Raw genomic sequence first — 26,585 nt, 5'->3', positions numbered from 1 at the left:
AAGGTTAGCTGGACAGGGTTCTTTCAGACATAAGCCCCAGCCATTACATCTCAGGAAACAGGGGGAGAGAGCACCGTCTCCCGATGGTCCTCCAGCACCTTGATGACATGGGACTTGAACCTGCCAACTGTCTGTAGCAGAGGCAACCGATCAAGCACACCACACCATTGAGCCAAGGCACCTTTGGGCATTCAGCAGATGTCTCCTGGTGCTTTTGAGTTTTTATTTTTTATTCAAGCCTTGAAAAGTTCAAAGTTGTTCAGCATTGCGCTGTAGCAGGAATGGGACTTGAACATGGAATGTCTGTACTGAAAGCCTGATCATTAGACCACTGCACCATCAGTCAGAGACTATCAGACAAAGTCTCTTGGTAATTTTGAAGTGATCTTTTGTTCGTCAGCCTCCAGTTAGTAAAGATAAAATAACAGAGAATCATATTAATCAGATGTTTCTTAGCGCCGTTGAGGTCTTCTTTTGTTTGTTAGTGTAACAGCTGGGAATTGAACCCTGGTCTCCCATGTCGACATCTTAACCACTAGGACAATTAGAGTTTTGAGGTTGTCAGGCTGAGGCTGTGAGACACTGCTAGAATAGCAGTAAATGAAGCTCAATAACTCTAGCATTACATTTTAGGAAGAGTGGGATTTGAACATGAACTCTCTGTGCTGATCAAGCCCTACTACACCATCACTCAGTAACAACTGCCTCTTCGTACTGTTGAAGCGATCTTTTGTATGTTAGCCTTCAGTTAGTAAAGTTGAAAGAATTGAGAGTTGAACATATAGAATCACGTTCATCAGATGCTTTGAGTGCTGTTCAAGAGTTGTTTTGTATGTTAGTGTAACACCCAGGAATCGAACACAGTTCCCCTGCACTGAAGGCAGCATTGCTCACCCTTTTGTAAATAAACGTTTAAAATAAAAATAGACCACTTGTGTCTTGTGTGCCCACATAATGTTTATTTAAATTGTCACTATAAACTATACTGATGCTGAATTTCAAATACAGAAATACAGTTAAGTACAGCATCGTGATGTACAAGAGAAACATTATCATTGACAGACCATATAGCTAAAAGGAAAGAAAAAAAGCATGTCACTTTAAAACAACAGGCCATATTATAACTTTGCCAAAATTACAGGCAATTCATCATACAGTTACAGGTTTTGAAACCTGGATAATATGACCTTTGTTATGAAGAACAGTTTGGTAAAATGGAGCTAGGCATTTCTGTTTTACTTTGTGAATACATGTAGTTGTAACTTAGTGTCTTAACATGTTAAAATGGTCATTTTGAAAGCCTTTTTCTTTTTTTTCCAGGAGATATGACACATTATCTGTAAGGTTTTCGTGGTGTACAGAATAGATTGCTATAATGCAGAGGTGGCGGTACAAGTGAAAACAGAAAACAGTAAAGTATTTTGATGTAATGAGAAACCAATATACATTTATTTGATTGTCAATTCAAAGTAATCCTGGGCACCGCGCCTGGGGACTGAACTCATTTCTAAATCATACAAACAATATGAGAAATTCTCTGTTTTCTAGCTGTCAATGTGCCTACTGTATTTATGAGTCTGTGTACAATGTACTAGATCTTTAAGTTACATTCAAACATATTTATGACATTGTTTGTAAAGGTTATCTTCACTAACAGTCCACAAGAATCACTTACTGGAGTTAGGTAATGTTCCCTCAAACATAATTCAAAGTCATTGACATTGGGCCTCGATTGGTCCATTGTTGTCAAATATAATTTAGACAAAGACCAGGAGATGGTGCTGTTTAGTCCATTTTGACTAGAGCGCCACTTCCTTAAACTGTACAAACATTGAGCCACATATACATACAGAGGTCTCAAACAATTCATAGAACACACATATTGAACGACACTGGTGTAGATACAAACAAATATATTAGAATGATACAAAAAAAACACACAAAAAAGTTCTACCAAGACACAGGCATATATGATCAGTTTTCAAGCCTACCGTTTGTGTACAGTAGCTACAACAGTAAGTAAAACAAAAATGGAATGATGAGACATCTTTGAGTTCTGTATTTCAATATCACAAGTCACATGACAGATACATTGTGGAATCATAAAGGGGTTTAATAATATTTGATAGAATCTGATCAAATGACACAAATGCAGACATTTTATAATGCAATCAAGTCTTCTCGATTCTTCTTTTTGAGAAGTAAAACAAAATGATCTGTTCCCCATTCTGTGTGACAGTCCGGTCATGGCCACTGATACACCACTTCATATACTTTGTCCTGTGACAAATAGCACACATAGCAGATCTACAAGATCAATGTGTTGCTACTATTTGTTATTTTTGAAACATTTTAAGAACAAACAAATTACTTTAGATTTTCAAACATTTTGCCTATAATGACATGCTCAAAATAGGGTTGAAAGTTAAGAAGGAAAAACAGGGGGGGGGGGGACAGCTTTCAGGTCAAGGCACACTGCAATTTCACTTCAATCAGTCTTAAAATTCATCATGTCTATTTCAATACCTGAGATATAAGTACACTGATCTTTATCTCACATGTAGATTCTTATTTTCAAATGTACCACATTTACGTACCTCTGTTAATTTCTATTTCCTGAGGCCCGTATTTATAAAATAGTAAAATATTTAACAACATAATATTAAACAATCATTATACCTACTACGAAATCATCAGCCAACAAGATGCACATACATCTTAATTCCATTTCTGTTATTCGACCCTATATCATTATTGGAGCTGGATTCTGTTATTCTTTCCTTTTTGGGGGGCTTTTTTTTAGAACTCTCTTCTTTGTTTAAAATTGGATTCTAGCGCTTAACAGGGCATCAATATACAAATACACTCACAAGACTAATCCAGAAATGATGAAGGCAGTCAGAATATAGTTTGGTCTTGTGGGATTGCCAAGTCTTTATGTTTTAGAACATTGCATCTATCCCTCAACTCACTTTATTGCAGTCGGACGTACAGTACATACTGTAGACCGTATTATGCTGGCAGCAAAGGATTTTTTACAGTGGCTAAAAATCACATGCAAAATGAATTCATTAGAACCAGTCAAAATAAATACAATCTTCATCCTTTCATTTATTACAACTTGTCTAATGTTTAAAATGAAACGTTTCCATGCACGATATAATCGGTAGCATATTAAAATCAGCCATATCGGCCATAAAAATGCCTTATCGGTATTGGATCGGTCTAAAAATCACCCAGATTATTTTCACAGATATTGATGACGCAAAATAATGTGACCGTCAATGGCTCTGTCGCTTTTGTCTTATTTATTTCTAATGTGTGAAGGCAGCATAGCATAATCTGTATAATATTGGAATCGGTCAGAATCGGTACCTGCAAATAATCAGAGATCGGATATCGGTCATAATTTCATAATCGTGCACCCCTAGTTTCTAACCCTTGTAATAAATCCTTCTCATGTACAGATGCAAAAAGCCTCATTAACCAGTTCAATCTTCTATTGTCAGGGAAACTGAGTTGCAACTCTGCAACTATGTTCTTGTTTCCATTCTACACCGAATGGCTTTGTCAGAAATAGCCGATATAGATCGGCCATTTCTGGCGAACATTCCCCCAGAATAGGGGTTGAGGTTCAAGTAGTTAAGGTCACGTTTCCTCTGTGGGTTGCTGTTCCGATGACTGCTGTCTGTAAGGGCATGGTATGTTTATGTTAACACGTATACCACAGATTCCATAGACAGGGGCTTGAGCAAATCATGCAATAGTTTGATCATCTTGCACATTCTCCTTTCACAAAAGGTTTAGGTAACAATGCATTTTAAGCCTATGTCTATAACTCATAATAAATAACACACCTATAATGAATTATTATCTGCTTTATAAAGCAATGTTATCTGCACATTTTTCCATTTAAAACACAAAGACCTTTCTGTTTTCCACTGCCTTTGATTGAGTACTTTTCTTCTTTTTGTCTGTTTTCTTTTTCTTCTGCACTGTATCTGTTATCTGTTCTGTTTTATACATCCTATTTCTAATGTCACTGTATTGTGTTTGTATTGTGTTTCCTTTGCTTGATGTTCTGTGTAAAGCATATTTATATAATGCATACATTTAATTAAAGTAAAAGAATATATATCAATACCTCCATACACCTTCAGGAATGTCATTTCTTTACTTAAAGTAACCAATTAGTGGTCCATCACAGTGATAAGAATTCATTATTATAGACATGGGCGTCATAGAAAGTGTTACCCCGAGAATAGCAGAACTACAAGCTCACAGCGTGGTGCACCTAGACTGCGAGGCGGGCGGTGTGAGCTTGCAGGTCGGCTATTCTCGCCACAAGACACCGCCACATGATGAAGAATGAAATCCACGACGCATCACGGAAGTCTTCTTTCCCTCTGCTTCATTAAAATATTCATATCTCATTCATTGCACCTCAACCCAATTCCAACTTGTGTAGAGTTTTATTGTGTTTCTCCGGCAAGTTTTTTAAATCAAGGACCCCCATATTAATGTGTTTGGCTGCAGACACCCATCTGACAATAATGTGTGCCAGTGACCTCTCCATACAAGATATATGTTGCTAAACTGTTTCATAAATATTACAAGATTTGTTGAGAATAGCAGATCTACAAACTCGCTTGTAGGTTGTCTATTTAAAAATATCCAACTATCCAAAGTGATTAAACAGATTTTGATGCTATATTAACCATTTTTTCTGGGGACCCCCCCTGGGACCCTGTGAAAGACCCCACTTTAAGAACCACTGATGTATTCTATCACATGGCTATGAAACAAGGACTTATTCACCTGCAGTGAAGGCAAACAAGATAATAGCAAAGTGAAGAAAGTGGTGAGTTTGGGTCACGTTGATTTGTAAAGCTGAAGATCACCATGTTTTGTTTCTGATGTTTTTGGTGTGGGTGGGTGGGTGTTGTGGGTGGGTGGGGGTGATGATGGCATTGCAATCAGTAATATTGAAATCCAGTGCCATGTTCGATGGCAGACTGTCTGTTGCTGCTCTCAAGAAGCTCGCACAGCTCGTAGCCACGATGCAATACTGTTTTATTCTAAAAGGATGACAACCAATGTTTGGACAGTGTAGTTTTGCTCAGTATCAAAACCCTAGCGAAGGCTATACTGGGTGGGACAATTTGGTAATTTCATGTCACGATTATTAATGATATTATTGCGATCATCCAAATTTGTGTAAAACTCTTAAAATACCACCTTTGTTAACCACTTGCACCCCAGCATCCATTAGCTAAACATAGATCTCTGCAAGCTTGTAGATCTTCTATTTTTTGGATCACCTTCACCTTCTTCATCACCGCAATTGTCAAGCTCATGGCCGGTGCAGAGATTTATTGTACACAGAAAAAGTCCAGTCCAGTGTATGAGGGACAATTTCACGATGAATCAAAATCTCTGCCGTATGATTATTGTCAGATCAAAACGATTAGTGTCCCATTCCTAGACTATACAGTCGAAAAGTCATCTTCTTGTAAATACAACAATATTGCATCGTGCCTACGAGCTGTTGCGACCGCCTTTTCCCAAACAGTTCTGTGTCTACCGTGGTCAGCACCTCCTTAACGCAGGTGTGCGTTCCTTCTCCTTTGTCAGGCTGTCTTCTGCTGCCACTGTGACCGTGTGCAGCCACTCCTTCTCAGTTTGAACGCCCGGTCAGTCGAGTCCTTCATGCGAGTTCAGGCCGCGCCTCCATCTCGCCGCGCGATGCGGTGCGCGCTCGCATGTACTCGCTGCTCTGGGCCACGCCCTGCGCGCTGTCCCCGCGACGCCACCTCCGCACAGCCAGGAAGGTGTTGGCGCCATACACGCACGTCACCAGGAAGCCGAAGATCTGCATTCAAATGACACGGTTGTTATTATATAAAAAAGACGTTATGAGTTTCAGTTCATACAGTATGTCGTTACTGTCGGCTAAACTGAACAAATAACCTGTGTTCCAATGGAGGTAGTTATTATTTATTCACTAAACTGGTGAAGAACTTACGTGCTATCCAGCATGAAGAGTAACGTAAGTAAAGTCTTGTTAATAATTTTCACTGATTCAGTATACAAAACCCACACACACCTAAACACTTTCACTTAAATGTGAGTTTGTAGATCAGCCACTTATTGCTACTTTTGTGTGACACTGTACTATGACGATGACAAACAAAACACCTAAAAAGTTGACATATGGAGCAATGCATTCTGATTGTGATTGGATGTCCCTTTCTCGCTCATCAAAGGCACCATGTGATATGATGGTGATGAGGCTGAGAAAATGGTCCACAAGAGGGCAGCAGCGCTCAATGGACATGAAACCAGACTAAGACAACAATAGGTGCTCTGCTCCCTCAGACAGGCTGGCAGGATCATAATAACAGACAGGTTGAAAAAACTCTCTAATCAGACGCAACTGTGTTTCTTCCTCTGAGCGTGTGTGTATGTCTGATGAATGGATGAATGGTACTCTACTCACCACCGCTGCTACCTCAGCTCCAGTGTTGTGGTTGATGCAGGCCAACACCAGAGAAGACAGGAAGAAGAAGACCGTGCTGGCGGCAGTGTTGACCAGGTCCTATAGACACACACACACACACACACACACACACACACACACAATACATTCAGTGCACTGTACATATGAATAATTACTTTCTCAACACGCCGGGGTCTGACTTCATGACATGTACAAAAAGGCTGTATATGATGCTGAACTCTCAAAGGCTTTGCTGAACTTCTCACATTCTCAGCCATTTGTTCCACTATATCTGGATTTAAAACACCAGGGGGTTAACAAAGCCAACATAGCACACACTTCAAAGCTACCTAGCAACTCAGATCACACACACACACACACGCACGTGCGCACGCATACGCGTGCACGCACGCACACACACACACACACACACACACACACACACACACACACACACACACACACACACACACACACACACACACACACACACACACACACACACACACACACACACACACACACACACACACTCACTCCCTCACACGTGTATACTGTATACAGGTATATGCATATATGGAGATCTCTATATGTCAGTCTGTGTCCCTTTTATGCCAATATATGGAGATCACTGATGTCATCATCAGTATATTATTGTAGACGCAGTTGAAGCCAGCCAGCTCAACTTGGATTGCAGCTTTGTAGATTTTGTATAGCAAACGTTGTGTGATCACTTGGTAGCCTGTAGCTGTGTGGCTGCCAGGGCGAAGGCAGCGTGACTGGGCCATGCATGCATGGAGCCCCATGATTAGATATGTGATGGTAATAATGCCTGACATTGTCTCACATGATGATGACACGTGGTTGCATGCCACAAACGCACACATGATACTTGAACAAACCAAGTCTGTTAACAACTCGTGTGCACAGCCAGGAAACTGTAAAGCTTTACAGAGCACTTCAACCATTTGCAACCTCATCTTCATATAATTGGCCCTCACTAATGTTCATTATAAGATGGCACCATTTCTGTCTACTCAGCCTCAATTGGTGGTAAACTGTGGACAGTTCAGTAATCTGCCTACCAATGACATCCTCCATGGGGATTCCAAGCTGATAGAAACTTTTCTCTTCCTGGAAAGTTAGCATGCTGAAATAAGACATTGTTTTTGCATTACTACAAATTACAGAATAACGTAATTGTTTGAAATGACTGCCTACTGATGATAATGATGATGATGATTATGATGATGATGATCATCTACATCATCATCATCACTGGTAGGTACGGTTTCCGAACCGTCCACAGCCCTCCACTGAGACACAGAGAGTGTAGACAGGTTTCTGAACCGTCCACAGCCCTCCACTGAGACACAGAGAGTGTAGACAGGTTTCTGAACCGTCCACAGCCCTCCACTGAGACACAGAGAGTGTAGACAGGTTTCTGAACCGTCCACAGCCCTCAACTGAGACACAGAGAGTGTAGACAGGTTTCTGAACCGTCCACAGCCCTCCACTGAGACACAGAGAGTGTAGACAGAAATGGTGCCAGCTTACAATGAGCATTAGTGAGGACATAATTAATTATGTTGAAAATGGGTGGTCCTTTTAACCCTATGTACTCCTGGTGCTTATATATATATTTTTTTTTTTTTTTTTGCGGCTTACGCCTTTTATTGATTTTTTTGAAGGGACAGACAGTAGGCTGACAGGAAACGGGAGAGAGATGGGGGGATGACATGCAGTAAAGGCCGTGTCGGGTCCGGGAGTCGAACCCGCGGCACACTGCGACTGGATTACCAGTCCGGTGCCCAGACCGTTACGCTACGGCCTGGGCCGGTGCTTATAATCTTATCCGTGTCCTTTTTTTTGCCGAAAATAGGAAGCGGCTATTTTCACTGTACTACTTGTTTTACGAAATGTCCAGAAAAGGGATAGGGTAAGGGTTCATGTGGTTAATGTAGCAAAATGTTGTTAATATGTAATCATACCACATGCATGTGTACGCACACACATACGCACGCACGCATGCACCCACACACCCACATACACACACACACACACGTACGTTTGTATTACTATACAATATATATGGTGATTTTATGAATGCCATTTATACAATATTTGTATAATGGCATATTTTTAACCCTAACAGCAGAGCTGAAAACAGCTCACAACGAGTCTTGCTGTAATGCCTTGTGAGCATTTGATGTTTGACCCTCACACGTATAGTAATTCTCACACCCCCACATAGACATACACACACCCCCACATAGAGACATACACACACCCCCACATAGAGACATACACACACCCCCACATAGAGACATACACACACCCCCACATAGAGACATACACACACCCCCACATAGAGACATACACACACCCCCACATAGAGACATACACACCCACATAGAGACACGCGTGCACACACGCATAGCCGCGCACACGCACGCATGCATGCACACACACCTTTTCTGGCTTGACTGGTTTTTCAGGAACCGGTATATGTCAGTTCCAGTGCCGTCCTGCTCTCAGGGACAACAAAGCCATTCAGAATGATCCCATGCGCATTCTGTTACAACCCTGTGAGTCCTGTCCTTCTGGTTGACCCCTGCCTCGCTCTGCTCCAGTCATTTCCCACATTCCACATCCTAACCAGGCCAGCACTCTGTAAACCTTTAAATAACACACATACACTACCCCCAAAACCGCTGGCCCTGGGCCTTAGTCATCAAGACTGCTCCACAGCTTTCTCTTTTGAAATAATAAAACAAAACAAATGGTCTTCCTATATATTTTTGCTTCATTCAAAATGAGAACCAAACCTGCATGTTGTGCAGAATCCTTGTTATGTCCAAACCGATTACTTTTCAGGAAATAGAAGAAAAACAACCTGTGTTCCAATGTAGTTGTTATTTTGTCACAAGCTCTTGTAAATGCTTTTCATTGGTTAAATATGTATAAAACCAACAGACACATTTAAGAACTTTCATTCTTATCTACAAGCTCACAACGTGTTGCGTCACAGTGTCTGACAACTACTATACAGTATATAATTACATAAAAGGAGAATTGAAATGCTTTGCAGAACAATGTGGTATGACAAGGACAATATGCTGCATGTTTACGTCCGAGTGGCTGTGTATCTATAGGGCTGTGTTTATGTGCTAGAAAAACAAATGGGATTCCAGCTGTAGAAACCTTTCTGATCAACTGGTCAACTATGCCATGTCAACTATGCCAGTTGTTCCCAAACAAATATTGGTTCCATTTGTACACTCTCAGAGTTACAGACCCATAAGGGTACATTTGGTTCCAAACTATCATTTAGCTGGGGACCCCCTAGAACTCCCTCTAGGACCCCTAGGGGTCCCCGGACCCCACTTTGGGAACAACTGAACTATGCCCCTTCCAAACGAAGAAGACGTCTGCAGAGAAGTCCATGCTGATTTAAACATGTCTCAAGTACATGGCAAAGTCCTGAGAAGGGCTGGGGCGATATGTCCTGGGGCTGGGGCGATATGTCCTCAAATCAGTATCACAATCAAACTTCAACGCTTTGCCTAAATGATGATTAATGAGCGATATATGTTAATGAAAATAGCCAATCTACAAGCCCACAGCGTGTTGCGACTTGACCATAGACTGTAAAAAGAAATATGGACAAAGCGTTCGCCGGGTCTGATATGGACGTAAAATGAAGCCAGTCAGTCCTTGAATTGTAAATCGCCATCTTTCTAGATCCGTTTTGGCCCAGCTGGCCATTGGCTGGCTCAGACAACGAGGCGGGACTTCCCCCCTTTTTCTTAGTTGGTTTTTATTTTGACTCGAACGGGGGGTGGCTCCCGTTCATAGACTGTAACGGTAGCCACGCGACTTTATGGTCATTTTTTTAATAAATGGGACCATAATTTTCCAAAAAGAATATTATGACATGATAAATTAGACTTTAAACTAGTGACTGGAAGCAGAAAGTATTCATGACCATGTTTATTAAGGTAATACAGTCTAGGTGAAGTTGGGCCCAAATACATGGACCTCTATGGGGATATGAGTTTTTTTGGGCACAATGACAGCGCCACAACAGGCCATTATATGAACTTTCAGGATGTCCCGATTTCCTTAGTGGCTTCACAAAATATCTGTCTGACTGCCCCCCTGGACTTGACATGTTGTAGATTGGCTATTTTCATTTGCACACGAACTGTGACACACACACACACACACACACACACACACACACACACACACACACACACACACACACACATACACACACACCAACGGACTAAGATCGTAACAGTCACAGGAGGCTTCTGTAACTTTAAAGCAGAACTCTGTAACTTTCCTGTTCTACCCGGCAAGGCCGGCAGACATGAACCCACCCCTGGTCTCCTCCACAGGGACATGAACCCGTTCCCCCTGGTCTCCTCCACAGGGACATGAACCCGTCCCCCCTGGTCTCCTCCACAGGGACATGAACCCGTCCCTGGTCTCCTCCACAGGGACATGAACCCGTCCCCCCTGGTCTCCTCCACAGGGACATGAACCCACCCCTGGTCTCCTCCACAGGGACATGAACCCACCCCTGGTCTCCTCCACAGGGACATGAACCCGTTCCCCCTGGTCTCCTCCACAGGGACATGAACCCGTCCCTGGTCTCCTCCACAGGGACATGAACCCGTCCCTGGTCTCCTCCACAGGGACATGAACCCACCCCTGGTCTCCTCCACAGGGACATGAACCCACCCCTGGTCTCCTCCACAGGGACATGAACCCACCCCTGGTCTCCTCCACAGGGACATGAACCCACCCCTGGTCTCCTCCACAGGGACATGAACCCACCCCTGGTCTCCTCCACAGGGACATGAACCCACCCCTGGTCTCCTCCACAGGGACATGAACCCGTCCCTGGTCTCCTCCACAGGGACATGAACCCGTTCCCCCTGGTCTCCTCCACAGGGACATGAACCCGTTCCCCCTGGTCTCCTCCACAAGTGCAAACATTTTTACCGCTGAGCTTACAGAACCTGCCTGCTTGCTCAGGGGAGAAATCGAGAAATTTGACCGGCAGGCAGCACTACTCGTAACTAGGTCATATGAAAGTACCAGACACAGATAATCAGTCTGAACACACAGATCCAATCTGGTCACATACTGTATAAACAGTCTAAGTTGTATTGAGAACAATACTAACATACTAACATACTCTACCTACCATACAGATTGGGCAAAATATGCGTTTATTCAGAAAAAATAAGTTACATAGTACAGCTTTTCTACGCTCTTTAAAAAAAAGCGGATATATTTCATTGCTGCTTCTGCTTGGGTGGCAGAACTCTGCTGTAAAACCAGAAGAGTTGTTCTTGGAGTTCAGATGGAGGCAAAATAAACACCATGTGAGAGAGAGAATAGCTGTGTGGAGTGTGAGGACAGATTAATCACTAAACATAGTAATAACTGCTGCCACGTGCATGTCATGTCATGTGCTGTGTGTGTGTGTGTGTGTGTGTGTGTGTGTGTGTGTGTGTGTGTGTGTGTGTGTGTGCGCGCGCACGCACGTGCGCACGTGCGCACTCACGCGTGCGTGCGTGAGTGTGTGGTGGACAGTGCAGTGGTTAGTTTATGACTGTCACGAGGTGAAGCAAAGTGCCCTTTCAGAGTAAGACATTGCCAACAGTTTGCATACATACTCAATGTTGTGATACCAGAAGTGGAAGAAGATCCACTCGCGCAAACTCGCGCAAGCACTGTATAAACAAATACAAGCTTGAGCTAGTTCTGAATGTTAGACATTTACACCAAGTGCAGTCAAATACAGTAAGTACAATTAACTAGCAACTTCCTCCCCTCATAATGTCATGGCTCTTCAGTTCCATTCTGCAACCAGACTATTGTAATTGTAACACTTTATTTTATTTACGACCGAAGGTCGCATTTACTATGAAATCCTGCGTCTCACGTCCGTCCGTCACACCACCATATATGGTTGCCAATCCATAATGCCTTGTGACATCATGTGACATCTTAGAGACCCTTAATGCCTCCATATATGGTCACGCCTCATGACATCACGCCTCGTGACATGTCACGCCACCATATTTGGCTCCATATATGAAGATCACGACACTGACCTCATCTAACCCTGAATAACCATACATGGAGAACACTGGATCATCACCTAGATCTGCATATATGGAGCGGGCCAGCTACTCCTGTTCATCAAACCCTGTACACGCAAGACACAGTCCATATATGGCCAGTACAGAATTCATTCCATACGTTGATCTGACCCCCCATGCCAAAGCGCCAGCGCTCGCCCAGCAGTCTGCCGTCTGCCGTGCACGCGACTAAGCTTCTTGCCCTCAGGGCGTTTTACTGGTTATAGCCTATATAAAAGAGCAACTGATATTGTCTTCTAGATATAGCATAGTGTGAAAATATCTGTCTGAAGAATGTAGAAATCTATTTCTTGATTTCCCCCATTCAGAGGCTCAGAGCGGCTGTGTGTGTGTGTGTGTGTGTGTGTGTGTGTGTGTGTGTGTGTGTTCTCACTCAGGTCTGTCCTCTTTTCTGCACTGGCTCTAGGTGGCCGACTGAGTGGCCCCCAGCTTGTGTGCTGGAGATTGGTCATTTTTGTCTCCACCAGGCCGAAGGCATGGGGGGAGAGTATGTTTTGCACTCCGTCCGTCCGTCCGTGTGTGTGTGTGTCCGTCCGTCCGTCCGTGTGTCCGTGAGCAGCTAATCTCGGCCACCGTTAACCCGGTCGATGCCAAATTTTGCACACACACTCCCTGGATGCCAACGATGAACCTCTGCCCCAAACTTTCCAGAACGGCCTGTTATAGCGCCACCAGGAGGCCGCTTTGTGCAAAACAAGTTTTTGCACAGTACACCTACAGATTTTGTCCAAACATCACGCAAATTGGTACACAGTCTCTCTAGAGCCATTCAACGAAACCGGTCTTTCAGATTTCTCACACTCCATCCTGATTGGTTAAGATTGGCTTCCAAAGTTCACAGGAGTGCTCAGTTTCAAACAAAATGCTGCAAATCAAATCAAATCAAATCAACACATCGCGTGATTTCCGTGAAATTGTGCACCCACATTCCCACTAGGCCGAGGACGAAATGCCACATGAACAATTTCAACTCAGCCTCAAGGTGGCGCTATAACTGGCCGAAAAGTGTTTTTACCTCTAACTGCACGGATCTGTGGATAACTTTGTATGCCAACTCCCTAGAGGCCAAGGAAAAACCTTTGTCTGGAATTTTTCACATCTGCTCTTTATAGCGCCACCAGGAGGCCGACATATGTAAAACACATTTTCTATTATTACTCCTTCAGATTTTATCCAAATTTCACGGAAATCGGTACACATGATCTCCATAGTCATGTGATCAAGACAGGTTTGTTTGATTTCTCATATTCCATCCTGATTGGCCACGATTGGCTCCTACAGTTTTCAGGAGTAGCCCGCTTTGTACAAATCGCCACAACTCCTCAACGCAGCGTCCGATTGCGATGAAACTGTGCACGCATATTCCCACAAGGCTGAGGAAGAATCCTGGTGGAGACCTGTGCCCAGAAGGGCACTTTTTCTAGTTTTTAATGTTTTTTTTGTGTGGCTTTTGCCTTTATTTTATATATTTTTATGGAGGGACAGACAGTAGACTGACAGGAAATGGGGAGAGAGATGGGGGGAAGACATGCAGTAAAGGCCGATGGGATCGAACCCGCAGCACACTGCCAGACTGGATTACCAGCCAAGGACCACTGAGCCATGGCCCAGGTCAGAGGTTGGTCATTTGACCATGACTGTAATTTTTCAATAAAACAATGGTGCCAGTTGTAGGACAATCATTACACAAAATGCCAGGTTTGCAGTTTGCACTGCAACGGCCATTGCTTTAGCCACTACAACATTGACCTGGGTCCCCCAGGGCTCTGTACTTAGTCCCCTTCATTTTATTACATAGTCGATTTACAATGTGAATGATGTGACGCTTTGTGTGCTTGCAGATCTGCTATTTTGGCAGAATGTTCCCCTCCAGTTCCCCTCCAGAATCACTGACTATTATGTTAGAATGTGTATATTATTTAATACAGAAGGATGGTCTTCCTGCTTTCTTTGTCGCACCTCCAACGGTGCCATGGCGGACTATGCATGGCAGGGGCGTCCTCTTCCCTGAGCCAAGCCTAAGCCTGACCGCATACCAGGTGAATGATATTGAACACTTAATACAGTATATATTCCTCCTAAACCTAAAATGGCACAAATACATTGACAGTTCTTTCTTAATCTGCAGTTCTAGCCAAAATGCACATTCACAGAAAGTGAACCCATACATTTGGTAAAAGCCCCAGGTTGTGTTCGTCTTCGAATGAGAGAACACGGGGCATTAGGATCTTCATTTGGTCTGCGGCATTGCCAAATACACCACAGATGATTGAACTGGAGAAGTCAGTATCACATACTGTAGCACATAATAGTAATGATATTAACTACAGTATGAAGCTATGTGAACAATCCCTGACACACACTGGCCACATTATAAAAGATTCAGCTCTACCGTGGGCTGAGGGCAGTGTCAGCACATGGCTGGGAATTCAGAGAAGCAGTAGAACACAAATGCTTTTTTCATGGTAAAATAAAAACTCCCCTGAGGCCCAAAGGGCATGTGGTAGCTTTGAACCTGATAGATATAACAGCATGGGGTACAGCCTGTACAGGGGAGAGTAAAGCCAGCATGCTGGACTTGTTACTTACTACACTCATAAGCTAGGATCCATGCAGGAGGGAGGCTTTGGAAAGAAACTCTTTATTAAAGAAAGTGTAGACTTGAGGCACGCCATTAAAAACGGTAAAACTCTAAATGCCAATCACCAAATTCTTGCTGGCAAAGGTAGATGTGTACTTTGCAAATGAAGAAAGATCCAATATCTTTGTGCCTAACTGCATGTTTTCCAGCACCAGCACTGAGCCAACCCACAGCTCACCACAGCCTGACTGCTTCAAAGTACTGCCTCTTCTGGGAGCCCGATTCATACTTCCTCGCAGGACAGTGTCACACAGATAATAGCCAACCTACAAGCTCACAAATTAGTAGCTGTAGGTCTGCTTTTCTCGGCCGTTCTTGGCATGCGACACCATCGCTGAAGGAGCACAAACAAATTAGGCTTAATAATGTCCCACCAATCAAACTTATTGCACAGACGACATTTGTGCTGACACACACACACACACACACACACACACACACACACACACACACACACACACACACACACACACACACAGGCACATGCGCACACTATTAACAAATTACTCAACACAGATTATGGCAAACACTGCAACTGCAAGCTAACTATGACACCTAGTCGTACAAAATGTATTTTCAACAGAAAAACGTGACACATTGCATTTGACAGTAAGACTGTAAGACAAAGTATAAAATTAGCCATTATTAGTCATCAAGCCTCAGCAGAAATGCAGAAATGCTGTACAGCCATTTGGTTTGGAAACACTTGAGGACTGAGGATACCTTAAGCCAGGCAATCTGATAGCTATGGTTGGATGTTGTACATACGGCTCAAAGCGTACCTTCCAATGCTTTATTGGAATAAAGGAATTTGAACTTAAAGTGAATGGAACTTTAACATTGGATCAAGATGTGATAGCAAACACCTTTATAATAGTTTCTTTATAAATTCAGTTGAAGAGCTTGCACAAAGCTTCTCCACTAGAATCTGGACAAGTACTCCCAGTAATGAAGACACGTCCATTTTCAGGATAGGAGTAATCACCAAATCTGCAGTGGTAGAGATTATGAGCTCTTTAACCCATTTTGGGCGGGAACCCCTTTTGGTGTTAGCATTATGTTATGCTTTAGCTATTGAAAAATAGCAGATCTACAAGCTCTTAGCGCGCCACTCGAAATCAAAGAACCACTGACATAGAAACTATAGATTTTTCAGAAAACTGTCAGGATGTAGAAGACATTTTTAGAATCTGATCTCAGGTCAAAATGGATTAAAAGATTCAAAAGCAAAGGATGCTTATAATATGGACACAACATTTTTTTAAACACACAAGGACACAATAGTCTGCCCTATTGTCCACTTGATAAATCTATCAATCAATCAATGCATGTTTCCAAGTGCCTGGAAAACAGATAATGGAACACCCATTTTTAAGGCTGGGGACCAAACAAATGTGGCTAACTATAGACCACTTAGCATTAGTTCTACCTGTTACTACAGATGTAAATTAGCTTATGGCTAACTCTGGCCCATTTACATGGATGTGAAAACTGACATGTTGATTAATTGTCCCTGTCAAATAAATAAATAAATACATAAATTAAAATAGTACTGTAGTACTGTAGGCCTGTGTGGCCTCTGGAAATATAGCATGCGGAGCCTTTTTCCACTCCCCTCTACACTATACTCAGTAACAGCCCAGAACACACCAATGTGTTTATGTAGGCAGATATTCAAAGGCAACCAATAGCTTTGCTGGAGGATCCCCGCCAACTCATTTGCTTACAGCTGACATTGCACATCCAACTAACACAGAGTCTGCATGTTGAATGTTCTCACAACCTGGCCCACACTCACTGTAGTGCTGTCCAATATCACCCCTTTACTCCTACAGTGAAATTGTGAGATTTCTACTCAGCTATATCCGCTTCAAGAAATCCACATACAGTATAACAATACTTGTTATCACTAAAAGTTTATTATTGAGCTAAATCAATGGTTGGGTTTTAATTTCAAGTTCCCTTTTTGATATGCATTACAGGCACTAGGTTTGGGGACCCTCAGGGATCCTTAGGGTCCCTAGCAAAATGAGGAACTCTCTGAGTAACAGAAATGTAAAGGTCCATTTCATTCCTAACTATCAATCATTTACCTGGGGGACCCCCTCCTCAAGGACCCTTGTGTGGGTCCCCTGGCCCCTACAGAGCCAGCAGTCTAGGGTGTACCTTATAGGTTATTTTCATACCGTAAGGCTCCAGTTGATATGGGGCACCTTGGTGTGCAAGTTGAGGCTGAAGATGAGCAGAAGGAATCCTGTCACCACGAAGGCACTGCAGCTGACAAACTCAAAGAAGTAGACGCCTCCGCAGGGAGAGCACATCATGATAGTCTCTATGCAGATGAACCCAATCAGAGATAACACCTGCGGACACAGCGAGAGGTTGGAGAGGGTCAATGGCAATTTAAAAGGACAAAATAAGGTTCTACTGAACGCATTGTTTTATGTCACTGCATGCACAATAAAATCTGGAGTTTTTGTTTAATTCAGAGTGTATAGCTGTGCATTTACCAGGAACAAAAACGATGCTAAAACGCAGTGCACACTGCACAGCACACATTACTCATATCTCTATAAAAAAACATTGCACAGTTGAGTTTCAACATTTTCTAATGTGACTTCTAGAACAAAAAAATCCCATGTTTCCAGATGATAAAGTGAACAGCGTATGAGTCCATCTCATAACTCTAGTCTAGCCCCCCTCTAGCATCCATCACCAAACCACAGTATGGGAAGAATCCTGCTATTTAGGTGTTCCTCTGCCATCTAGCCCCCCACAAAAACCACACACGGATTACCGATTGGTCTGGAGTGGTCCAAGACCAGAAGTCATAACAGAACCAAGAGACTGCAACTGTGACATATTACAGACCTGGTCCAGTCCAATCAAAGCAGCTCTGGTTCGTTCATCTACCGGCGTGGGGCATGGCTGGTGCCTGCCCTGCCTGGTGATCACAATTAGTAAATAAAGTAGGGGCGCACAGCACAGCATGCTGTTGAGATGCTGACCGTGGTGCATGAGAATCAAATTAAAAGAAGAGGTTGCACGACACACGTAGCCACGATGCACAATACATTAATCATGGAGAACAGAACAAACCAATGTTTATACTTCGGTTATAAAAAAAATAGCCGATCTACAAGCTGAGCTTATTGGAAAACATTTAAAAAACTCTACTGGGATGTCCTCACCACAAAATATTTTCAGGCTAAAAACATATGTGTGCTCCTCGGAGCACAGGTCTTAATCATCTTGATCACATGACTATAGTCATAATGTGTACCAATTTAATATGTTTGGACAAAATCTGTAATATCCCAAAATAAAATTGCAAAAATTATCCTCCTGTTTATAACAGTCCGATTTGAAAGATTCGGGATAGAGGTTCTGCTCTGGCAAGACTGGCATCCAGCGAGTGTCTGTGTAGTTTCGCTGCAATCTGCCCAACAGTGCCGGCGATTAGCTGTCCACAGACAGACAGACGGACACACATGGACGGACGAACCATGTGCAAAACATAGTCTCTGCAATGAGTGTCCACAGCCTAATTAATTTGGGCACAGCCTGGGGGTTTGACATGAAAAGCTGGTTTGTGATGTCAGAGTACAGTATGTGTCATCATTCTGTAGCATCACGGGAGCCAAACCACTAAATGCTATAGAGCTGGGTGATATGACGTCAAATCAGTACCAGTTTAAGATTATTTCAAACTTTTGCCTCAATTACGATTAATGAGCGATAATCATAGTATCATACATCATCTCATTCCGGCCAATCACAATTTGCATCCTCACTTTTGTCTTCAATGTTTGTGTTTACACAAACCCGGAAAGCTGGTCATAGGAGGGGCTAGCGCCCCTCAAACAATAGCAGAAGACTCATGGGTATCTCCTACACCCAACATGTCACAAACGAGGAAGATCAGCTAAGCCATCGGCCCACATGATGACCTTTATACCACTGTAAAATAAGCGTAAACTTGAGGTGGTATGGATACATCACCAGATCCTCAGGTCTTGCAAAGACCATCCTGCAAGGCACTGTACAAGGTGGCAGGAGAAGAGGGAGGCAAAAGAAAAGATGGGAAGATAACATCGGAGAATGGATTCATTTGAAACTCAGTGAGGCAATGAGAGCTGCCGAGGACAGAGAGGGATGGAGAGAGCTGGTCAAGAGATCGTATGTGGTGCCCCAACGACCCTCCGGGGTTACGGGATGGGTGAGGTGAGAAAAATAGCAGATCTTCAAGCTCACAGAACGTTTTATGAAGTCGGTTATTGGTTTTAAATCTTGGTTCGGATATATTTTCACTTCCTGCCCAACCCCCAGCCATCAATCAGGCTTTTAAACGCCTCACACAGATGCTTGGACAGGACACAGGAGAGGTCATATGACTTGTTGACAGCCGACTCCTCACACACCGACTTGCAAAGCAGAATATCTGAGGATTAGATCCACTTTCAGCTAGAACACAGGAAATAGTGCTATGACTGGGACTGTGAAATACCATCCAGATTTTGCAAATGTTGCTTGTTATTGCAAGACTAGGAACGATATTAAAATGCAACCAGAGATAAAAAGACACAGACAACAGGGACACTAACACAAATAAAAAACAGTACACCACAGTGACGAAGCTGTCACATTCAATGGCTGTGTTCAATCTTCTTGAAATACATATTTGTGCACAAGCTACAGAAGACAGTGAGCTTTGTTTGGCCTTGTTGTTGGGTTCTTTCAAGTACTGTTCAAGTCTTCAGGCACTCTTCAGAACTAAAAAAAGAAAGAAAAAAATAATATAATGAAAACAAGCTAGTTCATCATTGAACAATAAAAAGCATGACTACATCACTGTTCAGTGTTCAATAGTTATTAGAATGCCATAGCCATCCTCTTTTTTCACAGAGTGGACTGTGATTTATGTTTCCACAAAGAAATACTATATACTATATCGCCTTTTTATTAGACTTTTTTTGGATTGTGTTGTTACAGATATGAATTTAATTAAAAGGCAAAGAACATGTTCAAGAACACCAGGAATCAAAGTCTTAACAAATGCTGTATTTGCAAAAACCTGGTTGAATGTTTAATGTATTTAAATTCAGATTATATTTGTAGCAGCTTGTCCTCCCCTGCGTTCTCTGGCTCAAGTCAGAAAGGACTGCTTCATCCTATGTACCCTGTTTATCCAAGCATCCACATTTAATTGAGCAGGATAACAGGCTGGCATGACGCAAACACAACTAGTAAACTGTAAATTAGTTCTCCTGTACAGCGGAAACCTTTTGCCAATCCTACCAATTCATAGCTTTCAAAAATATTAAAATGAGAACGGCAACACACGCAAAAAAAAGAAAAAAGCTCTATGAACAACGATGCATGCCCACCACATGGGCTGCCAGCCACTAGCAGACAGCACCTTCTCTCTCTATCTTCTCTCTATCTTCTCTCTCTGTCTCTCTGTCTCTCTGTCTCTCTGTCTCTCTCTCTCTCTCTCACGCACGCACGCACGCACGCACGCACACGCACACGCACACACACACACACACACACACACACACACACACACACACACACACACACACACACACACACACACACCTCCATGCCACGACCTGCATAGCATGCAGAAGATAAGGGAATGGCACACACGAATGGCACATTCACTCTCTCGTCTTTTCTATTTATTTAACCAAAAGTAATGAACAATGTTTTTCACCCAAGCAAGGCTTCATCAGGTCAACTAAAAGGCTACCCACAGAGTAGAAGAGGAGGTGACTAGGATGAAATATGAGGTCATGTCTCTTGATAAAAGGAAGCTTTCCCCAGCCAGGCTTCAGTGTGTTGCGCGTGTCAGACAGCAGCACAAAGTACCACGCCGGCTAATCTGACTAAGTAATGATTTTACGTCAACCTTCACCTCTATTCAACCTCCTCTGCATATATGCATTCATTTACACACACTTGAGCGGGCATACACCTACACTGTATGATTAAGTCTATTGTGCACTGTCAGTTAAGGCTAGCTTAATGGAATCAGATCCTTCTTGCATAGCATACGTACACCATCTGTTGTGCACAGAACATTAAATAATGGATGACAAAATATGGCTGACTGCACAGACCAGAAACTGAAAAGGTATCATCTGCTCTCCAAGCATTAGTGCAGCTTTTACCTATAAAATGTTGTGATCAAGCATCCCAGTAGATTTTCCCTTCATTGTCAATGGCGTTTACAAAACAAACAATTAACTAAAGTGGGTATAGTGTGTGTGTGCGTGTGTGTGTGCGTGTGTGTGTGTGTGTGTGTGTGTGTGTGTGTGCGTGCGTGCGTGCGTGCGTGCGTGCGTGCATGCGTGCGTGCGTGCGTGCATGCGCATGTGTATGCAACAAATGAATGTGTGCACGTGAAAGTCCTTGGTTTTCCACTACCAACACAGAATGAGAAATGTTCAAACCAGAATTGAACAGAGCAATCTTTCATTGCAGGAAGTGCTCGTTGACATAGTGGTAGCATCTGGTAACTTCATTAGATTGCATCCACAGGCTGCAAAATGCCTTTTCAAAATGTTTCATTTCTCCTGGTTAAAAGGACCACAAAAAGAAAGCAACGTGACATGGTTCAACTTCATTTCATTGACACAAGTGAGCTTTTCTTCTGTCATAAACTTCAGGGTGATTGACCAGTATTCAGCCACCCCCTCCCGTCCCCCCACACACTATGCAACATTTAAGTTCAATATCCCCGTTTGGAATGCATTTATCATTCACTGATTTGGTTGATTTTAGAACAGGGGGAACAAGACAGTTGTTGCTCTGGCAGACTCAACATGACACAATCAGGAGGTTATTGAGAATGATTTGCCGTGCTATCATTCAGGCAAGACCAGTAACCAGGAGTCATTAGATCATACTGAATTATGTTATTAATCTACAATGTTTTTCTTCCAAATGAGTCCCGAAAATGGTAAACTCTGGTAGCTCAGTATAATAGTAAAGTAGTTTTATCAAATGTGACCGGTGGTGAGCCAAATTTGGCTTGCATGCCTTGCGATGTATATTGTGATACATTTTGTATTCGATCAATATATGGAAAACATTATCATAATCATATGTCTTGCCAGATAGCCCACCCCTAGACAGAACAAAGTATCAGATTTCAGGCATCAACCCTGCACTATCAATGAATGGGGCTTAATCCTGAGGCAAGTATCAGTTAAGATCTAGTGATTAAAGGCGGGGCCTTCTCTAATGAGAGTGGACACGCCCTGGTCAGGTTTCAACCCAGGGAACTGGGAAGTCAAATAGATATTTTATAATTGTTAACTATCTGTGCAATTATTCAACATGACACAAAGCTTTAAAATGACAGTATGACACAGCTTTATCTATCAGGTGTGAAATGCCACATTGTATAAAGCAGTACAAATGCACCCTCTAATAACCACTTAAACACTGCATTAATTTATACAGTACTTCGTTGTACAATGGTGGCAGGCAAAAAATTGTGAAAATATCTATTTTCACTATTTTAAATAAATAATCGTTCATTAATCGTAATTGAGGCAAGAGTTTGAAATAAGTGTGATATGACTTGAAGTTATATTGCCCTGCCCTACTGTACGTACAGTAGCCTGCTACATCTTACTAGGAGGACGACATGGTGAACCGATGAATCTGGAATGAAAAACCTATACTATCAGCATTAGAAAGGACAAGAGAATGTCTGTGTAATGTAAACACGGCTCTGTAACCTTCAGGCTGGTTGTGTAACTACTACTTTACAAGGGCCAGGGTGTGGATGTAATCAAACAAGCATTTTTCTTAACACAGTCGAATACGAAATGGCAAACAAAGGGCAGCCAGAGCGAGTGGTTGGGAGACATTCAGCCAGCGTCACTGGCTCTTGTTAGACAAGACAAGATCAATTGTGACACAAAACGAAATGTTCATTCCTATGAACTTATATCAAATCCGGTAGCTGATTATCGCCTCCTGTCTTAGATTCTATATCCCAGTAAGGAATAGCATGATAAACTCATTACAAAGCATAAATGATCTACCATCACATTTAGTTTAAAATGAATAGTTTACCATCAGAGCCAGTGAATGATTGCCCAGTTGAACAGTGGAAAATAAACTGACCCTAGAGTCCCTAAATAGGATCATTTCCTGACCTGTTCTGAAGCTGAGATGTTCTAATCTAAATCACTGGTTCTCAATGCCGGGTCTGAGGACCACCAGGGGTACAAAATAACCTTTATTGGAATTGGTTCCATTTAACACTGCAGATTTTACAGTCTAAATTTGAGTCCCAGAATTATCTTATTACACTCAAGAGTTACAGACCCGTAAGGGACCGGGTCCATTTGGACCTGTGGTGGGCTAAGGACGACACGTTGAGAAAGAGTGTTCAAAATGACACAGCTTTATCTATCAGTTGTGAAATGCCACAACATTAAAGAATTGGGACCATGCCTTGCCAATGTATTAGAGGTTGGTATAAACCTTCATAGGCCCACTCTAAAAAACTGTAAGTAAGCGTGGGTGACATTCAAAAGCCCTGCCCTTCTCAGTGCATCACACACATGACTAGGTCAAACTACAAAAGTCTACAAAGCAAGGAAGTAGACGTTAAAGATTAATTCACTTCTGTTGTGTTTTTGCCAGGTGAAACCACCTGACTAATGAAAATGTAGAAGACCTAATGTAGAAGACCTATAGTCATACTGAGGACCTAGTTTTTTATGCTAATGTTGCTAACATGTATTCCTTGGCACAGACGTGCTTTTAGGTTTCATTTTCATTTCTGCATTTTATGTCAAACAATTGAATTGTTTTGCTGAATTTGGTTAATTGTTGGCTGTAGTCCTATGTGTATAACTGTTTCTGTTTTCACAAAGGAAAACAGAAGGACATTTTCAAGGAAATGTTTCTGTCTTGTGCAGTTTGGGGATACTTTCCTTCCTGCTTTAGCACCCTGCTGACAGGTGGCTACACAGCCCTTCTTCCCATATCTGCGCTGCAGGTAAACAACACAGGTGTTCACTGCAGCACAGTGCAGGTTCACTGCAGCTGCATGCTACCATGCTGTTACACTAGCAGGCCAGAGATGATAAACATTTTCCTTCCAAACAAATGATATACAGACAAGAAGTTGCTTCTGTCTTCAAACCACATATGAATATTATTCAAGCCACTGTACATTTTCAATTAACAAATGAAAACCTATTCAAGGGTCCATGGGTAATAGAATAGAACAGTTGTGTGAATGAGTATAGTACATGTGGCATATACAGTATGATAGATACAGAGAGAGGTGTATGTGTGTGTGTGTGTGTGTGTGTGTGTGTGTGTGTGTGTGTGTGTGTGTGTGTGTGTGTGTGTGTGTGAGAGAGAGAGAGAGAGAGAGAGAGAGAGAGAGAGTGTGTGGTGTGTCATGTGAACCACTTTACATGGCAATGCATGCCTATTTTGGGCATGTCATAGGTGAACATTTCCAATTATTTTTCAAAATAGCTTGTAGATTGGCTATGTTTGCTGCAGTGGGACACTGTTGTACGATGAAGTACATCGTTTAAGTGGTATAGCTATATATATATAATATATTCCATAACTCTTCCAGCAGTTTGGGCTTTCAGGTTGCTCCTGAACAGACTTTGACTTGTATTTATTTATTGCATTTTATCAAGAGGCACAAATATTTTCAGATGTTGGTCTGTGGCCAAATTAATTTGACATGAAAGTTTTGAGACCCACTGTCAAACACCTGAGAAAGTTTGGCATGAGGACAGAGATAGGCCTACATACAGCATATTAAATTCACCAACTGGAAATATCATTACTAAACTATTTTAGTAAGCCACACTATGTTGTGGCTTCCCATATATGGGTTTAATAAGACTGAAATATGAATGGATAAAATAGCTACAGCACACCTGGACAACAGGACCATTGGGATGGAACAGCAATGAGACACACACACATCCATGCCATCATCATGGCATTGCCATGGCGGGCATAGCATGCCCCATGCCGGTGTCGCTGTAACTATCAACAAGCTCATGAAGCGTGGCCACGATTGTGACGCTTTGTGAGCTTGTAGATCGGCTATATTCGGCGATCGACACCGCCATACGAGGAACTACACACTGGGGTTATACAGCGAACAGAACACGTACCACTTCGACCACCTTTAGGATCCCAAAGTGTGACTTAATGTACTCCATGTCGCATCGGATTCCTCCCAGAACGTTCCGTGAATGGACGGGCTCCGTGGTGGGCTGGTAGGGGCTGCTGGCCCCGGAGATCATGGACGTGTTGGAGGCCTCGCCATCAAAGCCCTCCGCCTCCTCCGTGGTGGTCCTCATGATGGTGATGATGGTTTTTAGGGAGTGGGCTTCAAACTTGACTCGAGTTGAGGTTAAATGGGTTTAATAACTTAACGTGAGAGCCAGCATACGGCGTAGGCTGTGTGCAGAAAGAAGCACACTTTGTTCCATAAAAAAAGAACCTCACAAGTGAGCGAGGAAAACAAACGAGTCGGTCCACTTTTGATAGCCCCCCATGCGATCGCGATATATAAAAAAAGACGTACGGTAGGAGGATGTTATGTTATTTTGAACATTGTTCACAGAGTAACAACCATCACTGCCGCGCGACCTGCCTCGCCGCTACGAGGTTACAACAATGTTACAACCTACTCGAAACAATGTTACCACTCTTCCCAAGGCGCGTTTCGGTGTCACTTCATGGGGACGATTCTGCCTCGTTCGGCACCAAAAAACAAACAAACCCCGTTATTGACCTCCACTCTCCTCGATGCAACGGACAAAAGCAACCCGTGTCTTTCCCAGAAGAAACAAGAGAAATACTTATTGTTTTCCAGACGGGAGGTATTGTAACTTCCAGGCTACAGTAAAGACGCAACGTTTTTACTTGATGCAAAGCGGTCTAGTCTCCGCCCCGAAACTGCACATTCCTGTGTATATGCACACGTTTTCCAAAAGTATTCACAAATAATAGCTTGCTGCAAATGAATATAGCCGGGGAAACGTAATACCGACATCTGCTGTTACTGTGCTATATTTTGTTTAACGACAGTTGTATTTTGTCCACTCCCACTACCAAACCATCCGTTTATCAGGACCGGTGTTCAGGACAGCCAGACAGCCGCCCTACAGGTTCCTATCAGGCGCAAGGAGGAGGAGGAGGCTGCTACAGGCATAGTCAGTCAGCCAGGTCAGGTAGCCTAGCTGTA

At 42.7% G+C, this 26,585-nt stretch overlaps 1 protein-coding gene across 1 annotated transcript; it reads right to left on the bottom strand.

The window, feature by feature from the left end:
- Nucleotides 1-1,407: 1,407 nt before the first annotated feature.
- Nucleotides 1,408-26,469, bottom strand: cmtm4 (CKLF-like MARVEL transmembrane domain containing 4). Its single transcript, XM_083759992.1, has 4 exons — nucleotides 25,507-26,469; nucleotides 17,512-17,688; nucleotides 6,500-6,598; nucleotides 1,408-5,872 (listed from the first exon to the last, which is right to left on the bottom strand). The coding sequence occupies exons 1-4, from the start codon at nucleotides 25,693-25,695 to the stop codon at nucleotides 5,708-5,710; spliced, it is 630 nt and encodes a 209-aa protein (XP_083616118.1). The 5' UTR covers nucleotides 25,696-26,469; the 3' UTR covers nucleotides 1,408-5,707.
- Nucleotides 26,470-26,585: the final 116 nt, after the last annotated feature.

This window comes from Protomyctophum parallelum (assembly GCF_964188405.1).
Source record: "Protomyctophum parallelum genome assembly, chromosome: 2".
In the NCBI taxonomy this organism is placed as follows: Eukaryota; Metazoa; Chordata; class Actinopteri; order Myctophiformes; family Myctophidae; genus Protomyctophum; species Protomyctophum parallelum.
This window is presented reverse-complemented; position numbering and strand designations above follow the sequence as displayed.

What these genes read in the sequence shown, in the direction of transcription:
- cmtm4 (XM_083759992.1), bottom strand. Translation starts at nt 25,695, where the DNA reads ATGAGGACCACCACGGAGGAGGCGGAGGGCTTTGATGGCGAGGCCTCC. An exon ending in ATATCAACTGGAGCCTTACG is followed by an intron (nt 6,599 to 17,511) that starts GTATGAAAATAA and finishes GTGTGTCTATAG; the next exon opens with GACCTGGTCAACACTGCCGC. An exon ending in GAGCTGAGGTAGCAGCGGTG is followed by an intron (nt 5,873 to 6,499) that starts GTGAGTAGAGTA and finishes ATTTGAATGCAG; the next exon opens with ATCTTCGGCTTCCTGGTGAC.